This window comes from Mus pahari, chromosome X (assembly GCF_900095145.1).
Source record: "Mus pahari chromosome X, PAHARI_EIJ_v1.1, whole genome shotgun sequence".
Taxonomy (NCBI): Eukaryota; Metazoa; Chordata; class Mammalia; order Rodentia; family Muridae; genus Mus; species Mus pahari.
In genome coordinates, this window is record NC_034613.1 from 130,227,562 (window position 1) to 130,234,066 (window position 6,505).

Here is a 6,505-nt window from a genome sequence, read left to right on the forward strand (position 1 = left end):
AAAAATGGTTTGACGCACTGTAAATGAATAGATGAATCACCAAATAGATGGTCTAGGTCGCAGGATCTGTCTGCGCATGCGCCATAGGAAAGGCGTGGGAAGCCCTTTTCTCCCTAGCTGGGTTTCTTAGGTCTCGGAGCGTAGGGGCGGGGCGCCCTCAACCTCGTCCAGTCATTGGCTAGGATGGCCCGCATTGCTCTGACGTAATGCTTCTGCAGTCTCGCGGAGCTCCACTCGGCCAGTGAAACCGTTTGGTACCACCATGGTGCCAGGGCGGTTCCTGCAGGCTTAGCGATGGCGCAACGAGGCGGACAAAAGACTCCAAGAGGCACTTTGAATTTGCTCAGTTTTATTAGGCTCGTCGAGAGTCACGGGGAAAGGGGCGGGGCTTTTGGGGAGCAGGAATACCACAAAGGCGAAGCTGCCTTGCAAAGACACTGAGGCGGGCTAGCAGTCAGGGCTGCTGAAGGGAAGAAAGGAGTTGGAGAGAAACTCTGGAGAAGGGGGTGGTAACAGAGTCTGAGGCCACAGTGCAATTGTGACGAAGGTCACAGCGGCCCTTCTCGGTTAGAGATAGGATGTCCACGCAGCACGGAGAGAGGGGCTTAGGCCTAAGCTCACGAGAAGGGGGCTAGAGGGGCCCTGACCAAGGCATCACAATAAATAAGATTAGCAGCACACAGAAGCCTGCAGTGGAGGAGGGCCGAAGGGGAGGGTGGTCCCTCCTCCAAATAAGAACTCTGCAATTACTAAACCATAAAAATAAACTTTAAACCCGTGTAATAAGTCGGTCTCCCCCCAGAAGTGCAATACGGGGCCGCACAGCCCTAGCTGAAGAGGAGGGCAAATGGGTGAGGGTATAGGGGTATATAGAGAGAGCCCCTAAAGGGCAAGGTGTTTATCCGATTTTCCCTTTCTTCCCCAGGCTGGCCCAAGCTTTTGGGACCGGCAGCACTTCCTGGATATCAGAATCTTCGGAGTTCACTTCACTTCTTTCCTCCCCATAGATTCGTTCATCTTCATAGCTGTCCTCACTTAGCTCGCTGGCTGTGAAGGAGAGAGGACACAGGGGAAGGTGGTTGGATACCCCTTGAAAAGTGAACAGAACAAATGGCTGTGGCTTTTGAGGGCTGGGGACCACGTCACCAGTGCCTCTTGTTTGGGACAGGGAGGAAGGGAGAGAGGGGAGATAAAGTGCCACTGAGATTGTGCTCATATCCAAGGTTAGAAGAGGGAGGGAGGGAGGCAAGACGGTCGGGCATTCATCTTTGTCAGATCAAAACTGATACATTCCCCCTTTCTCCTGCTCCCACACTCCTCAAAGTGCTTCTCTTTCTGAGTGAGGCCTTGGCTCTTTACTTATTACAGTTACTTTTTGCACCTAGTGTGACCCAAACATAGGCTGTAGTCTGCCTTCTTCAGTCTTGTTCCCCATCCCCACTCCAGAGCTAGGCAGCTTTGGAGAAAAGAGATGGTGTCAGATGGGAAGCAAAGAGGACAGACAATTCCCTTAGTTTCCCCAGCCTACCCCAAAATGTGTGTCTGTGGCTCCTCCCTCGCTGCACATTTTCACCCTTAGTGCCTTGCTCAAACCTTCAGATGTGACTGGTTTTCCTATCTCTGCCACCTACCCCTAGGGTTCACCTCTCCTCTGTCTGCCCACAGCCAGGTTCAAATGAGTTCTTTTCCCAGGCTTCCAGATCAGAACTAAACCTAGGAGTCAATTTAAATATTGCATTGGCCCTCAGACTTCCATGTGCAGTCTTTCCTAAGCAGTTTCCCAAATGGATGCAGTATTGGACAAAGAACATGTTTTGTGGTCAAGAGGTCTGAGAAATGTGGAGCTCTGCAAAGTGAAGTAGGGGTTTTAAAGGCAGGATACTTAGAATGTGTAGAGGATATTTATGTATTAGTTGCCTAACACATTTGATCAACAATGAATGAGTAAAGGGTCCTCTGATAATCTTGGAAGCCTTGCCAGACATTGTGTCACTAATCCATGACGTGGAGAAGGCTCAACATTAATGGTACCTCCTTTCTCTAGCTCTCTCTCTCCTTTCCCACTCCTTGAGGTGAAATTAACTGCCCTGTCCTCTGAGTGGAGAGAACACACAGTGTTTACCTCACCACCAGTTGCTTAAAGAAGCCTGGGTGTTCTCAGGAGAGAAAGGAAGGGGGAGGGGCCCATATCTCACCTTCCTCACTGGTCGCTTCCTCTTCTTCTTCAACTGAGTCTTCAGAGATGAGTTCTACCTCCTCCTCATAGTCATCCTGGTTGGTGCGGTTATCCAGAGCCTTGTCAAAGACTTCAGTGCCATTCTTATAGTATCTAATGTCCCTGTCATCATCATCACTGCCCTCATTGTCCCCCTCATTGTCATCATCATCATCATCACTGCCCTCATTGTCCCCCTCATTACCATCATCATCTTCATCATCACTGCCCTCATCTCCATTGTCACTATCACTGCTGTCCTGGATATTAGTAACCTGCTGGTTGTCACCTAGGGTTTTGTTGTCACCATCAGCTTTCTCGCTGTTGGAATCCTCACTGTCATAGGTATTCTTTTCTTCTGGGTCATCACTGTTGTCATCTGGATTTGGGGCAATGCTCCCTTTGTTGTCTGTGATCTTGGTGTTGTAGCCCTCATTGTGGTCAGGATTCTCACTGTCGCATGGGTTCTCATTGGCATCGGTCACCTCATTATCGGTAGTCTCGAAGTAGTCGGTGGTCTCCATGAAGTCAGAGATCTTGATGTCGTGAATGGTCTCATTGTCAGTGACTTCATCAATTTCTGAGATTTCACTGAGAATGTCTTCAATGGCATAATGGTCATGAGCATCTTCCATGATCACCATTTCATACTGATTCTTGGCTCTACTGTGGGCAAGTTTAGAACTTAGTATAACGTTATTGGGAGTAAGGTACTAGGATTTCTAAGAATGAGGGAAAGTCCCATTGCCACTTCTGGGGATCATTGCTCATTTGTAAACAAGGTATTCACTGGATTACCTCAGTGGCTCTATAAATCCTGTGTGACACTAGGTTAGTCTCTGCCCTATTTAAAAACAACCCCCCACCAAACCTCTCAGGCACCATTTCTCTCATCACCTTTCCTTTCCATGTTGCTTCTTCCTGCTTGTTCTGTAGCCACCCCGTCTCATATAGTAGCGTACTGGGTTAACCCACAGGTCGTTCTTGATGATCTGTTGAGGGGTGGGGAGGGGGAGAATGAAAAGGAGTTCTAGGAGTGTAAGTCCTAGAACCCACTCACAATTTCTCAGGCACCCAGGGACAAGTCTCGAAAGGTTTTCCCTGGCAATGCCAGGAGGGGCCTCACCTCAGCAATTCTGTCAGCTTCTGGGAGGCTGTGATTGGAAAACCAGTTGAAGAAGCTTTCTCTGGTGTCATGGCTCCTGCGATTATAGGCCTGGGGTTCCTGGCCCCGGTGCCAACGTATTGGGGTAGAATGAGACACCAACCGGCCTAGAAGAAGAGGAAGAGATACAGAAGGAAGGGGAAATGATAATATAGGGGCCACAGGTTTATCCTGGGACTATCACTTACCTGAGCGGTTGCGCTGGAACTCCTTGACGATCACCATGTTTGTAAAGTATGGGTTTGTCTGGAAGTACAGCTTCATTTTGTAGCCCATGGAGATATGTCTGAGGTCCTGTACCTGCTCAGGGTGGGGGTAATAGTGGTATCTATCCCTCCCAGGGCCCTTCCCACCTACCCCCTCACCTCCAAAGATTCCTTGGTTTTCTTCTTTGTCCTGACCTGAAGATTGGTCAAGTAGCGGAAAATGTCTCTATCACGTTGGTTGATCAAGATTGAAATTTTGGGGTGGTTGAGGAACTGATGAGTGGAGCAGTTTAGGTCAAGGATTTACTGTTCAATGCCAGGGAGGGCAGAGCAAAACAGGCTGAAGAGGGATCCTTCTGTGTTTGAGTAATGTCTGTGGAGGAGGTGAGTGCTTATGCAATGTTAAACCTCAGCGTTAGGGAGCCTTGCCATGGTTCATATTTGCTGTAGGTCTAGATGCTAAGGGCCTCTGACCATGTCCATGTGATTTTTGTGCTTATGTTTACAAAATACTGTATGTCTGGGAGCTGAAAGCACAAGTCTAAGTAAGGATGTATTTGGTTACCGAGGACCTGTATTTAAATGTTACATGTATAGGTGTGGATGGTCAGTGTCCACATGATGTATGAAAGCCTCTAGAGGTCTGTGTGCTTAGGCCCAGTTGCCTCATATCTAGATATGGAAGTTATGTATCTACATGATACCCTGTGCCTGACTCCCAAGAGCCTGTGATCATGTGACACTTTTAAATCATGGGCCAAGTGTTTATATCTATATAAATTCTACTAAAATGTTAAACCTGTGCATTTCCAATGTTACATACATGTTTCCCTGGGGATGAGCTCAACAGTCACCAATAGTGGATTGGGTTCTTCCTGTTGTACCTTTCCCTTCATTTAACCACTTGAGCCCCACAACTAAGTGGCCTTTCTTCTGATTCTTCAGGGTTCCATCCCATTTCTATCCTCTCCCCTCTAATGGAGAGGATGGTCGACAGATTTGGGATTTCTAGGTATCTAAGCAGAGACCTAGGTTTATGGAGCCTTGTGTGGTTTGAGCACGCTTCCTGAAGAGCTTATGTGCCCTCCCTCCTTAGTTAGTTCGTCACCTGTATTCCCCCCCTCCTCTCCTCCTTTCTCTATCTGCTGTTCTGTTTATGGGCTATGTGCCTTTTCCGTTACCCCTCCCTCTTTTACTGTCTGGGATCCATTTTCTTTTTAAATGTTGCGATGTTACTCTTTTTCCCTTCTGCAGTCTAGTTTTGAATGCAGATTTTGCCCCCTTGCCACCCCTCTTCCATGCGTTCTAGAATCTTCTAATGGGGATTCATCATCCTCATCTCTGACCCTCCCCCACACCTCTTCTCTCTCTTCCGCACATCTCCCCTTCAGTCATGGGCTTCTGGCCCATGCATACTGATGAGAAGGATACTGCTTTGACCCAGAAGCCGGGGATATGCTGGATGATGAGGTCTCTGCGCTCCAAAAAGGGCCTTCGCATCTGGATGAATTTGCGCTTGAGACGCAAGAAGGCCTTGCCTGCCTTGATGTTCACCGCCTCCAGGTCCATTTGAATGCTCTCCAGGGCCTGCAGTATGCTCTCCATCCTCTGGGCACTCCTCTCTCGGCTCTCCTTCGCCTTCCTCTGCTTCCTCCTCCTCCTCCTCCGACGCTGCCGCCTCCTCACACTTTCCTTTTCATCCTCATCCTCATCTTCCACTATTATGATAGCCTCCTCCTTCCTCTTCGGACCAACTAACATCTGGGGCCCCCACCCTCCTAAGCTACAGGTTTCTAGGGCCTTCTCTCTGAGGTTGCTGGGCTCTGCAACCTGAAAGTCAATTGCCAGGCTTCCCCCAGAGATTTCTGAAGATGGGAGCGTTTCCATGATCCCTGTGGAAGGGGCCTCCCCGAACCCTGACTCCATCGCGTGATCCCATCCGGGACTCTCAGCACTCAGGGTGAAATACGCGCGGATCCCCCCTTCCTCAAGAATGACATAGGGCAGTGGTGGGGGCAGCGTGGGGCCCACCCCCCTCATGTCAGCCAGCACCTGTGCAGCCTCGGTTTCTTCCTGGGGTCTCGGACGCTGCTGGGGTGGAGGCAGGGGCAGTCGCTGGAGCGGTGGGGGTGGCGGGGGCGGCAGGTCGCGCTGACGGGATTCCGAGCTGCTCAGGCGGGGGGTCTTGGCCGGAGGCCCCTCGTCCGGGCGGTCCATGGTGACCGCACTCAAAGCACTGGCTCTTCCTCTCTCAGACAAGGCCGTAGCCACCAGTCACACTTGAAGCGGAGCCGCCACACCTCACGCGACCAGCTCTGCTCACCACCTCGCTCTGACGTCCCCTCCCACAGCGCCTGCCCTACTCCCACAGCGCCAGTCGCCGAGGCCCCGCCCACTCCCTGGCATGGCGTCTGCTCTGCCCTCCATTGGCTGCAGGCCTTGGAGCTGGCGGTAGCGTTCCCTCAGCCCCTGCCTTCTCTCACGCAATCCGCTTGCCAACACTACACATCATCATTTTCTAATTGGCTCCCTTCGCGCCCACCAATCATCAGGCTGACTGCCCCTCAGTGATGAGAGGAAAACTGCGGGGCGATTGGCTGTGAGGAAAGCTAGGGTAGGAACCCCCTCACCCTCAGTCTTGCAATGTTTTATCCAATGGGAAAAGTACCAGTGATTCTAAAGACCACAAGACTAGGCCCGGGGAGGGTGGCTGGGAGTGCGCAAGCACCAGGGAACGAGATGTGCTCAAATGAAATCAGAGAGCCTCGTTATCATTCTCCCCGCCCCACTCCCCCAACAACTACGCACTTTTAAAATCTGTCCCTTCCCCCACCAGTTTCTGCCTGTGGGGTGAGCGCTGTAGCCCCTCAGTCGCAGGCTGCTTTGAACTGCTAGTAATTTAAGTATCTGAGGTTTTTT

At 50.7% G+C, this 6,505-nt stretch overlaps 1 protein-coding gene across 2 annotated transcripts; it reads right to left on the reverse strand.

Annotated features, from left to right (window-relative positions):
• Window positions 1-328: 328 nt before the first annotated feature.
• Window positions 329-5,961, reverse strand: Tspyl2 (TSPY like 2). 2 transcript variants are annotated; one of them, XM_021187922.2, is made up of 7 exons: window positions 5,018-5,961; window positions 3,782-3,859; window positions 3,569-3,680; window positions 3,342-3,487; window positions 3,113-3,207; window positions 2,196-2,878; window positions 329-1,047 (listed from the first exon to the last, which is right to left on the reverse strand). In XM_021187922.2, the coding sequence occupies exons 1-7, from the start codon at window positions 5,801-5,803 to the stop codon at window positions 899-901; spliced, it is 2,049 nt and encodes a 682-aa protein (XP_021043581.1). In that variant the 5' UTR covers window positions 5,804-5,961; the 3' UTR covers window positions 329-898. The 2 variants fall into 2 exon arrangements, with proteins under 2 accessions (XP_021043581.1, XP_029390331.1); XM_029534471.1 differs by having other exon boundaries at window positions 2,196-2,881.
• Window positions 5,962-6,505: the final 544 nt, after the last annotated feature.

Excerpts from the sequence above, each read along its gene's own strand:
- Tspyl2 (XM_029534471.1), bottom strand. The coding sequence starts at position 5,803 with ATGGACCGCCCGGACGAGGGGCCTCCGGCCAAGACCCCCCGCCTGAGC. Across the intron at positions 3,681-3,781 it reads GCTACTTGACCAATCTTCAG|GTACAGGACCTCAGACATAT; the intron begins GTCAGGACAAAG and ends CACCCTGAGCAG. Across the intron at positions 2,882-3,112 it reads AAGCAACATGGAAAGGAAAG|TAGAGCCAAGAATCAGTATG; the intron begins GTGATGAGAGAA and ends ACTTGCCCACAG.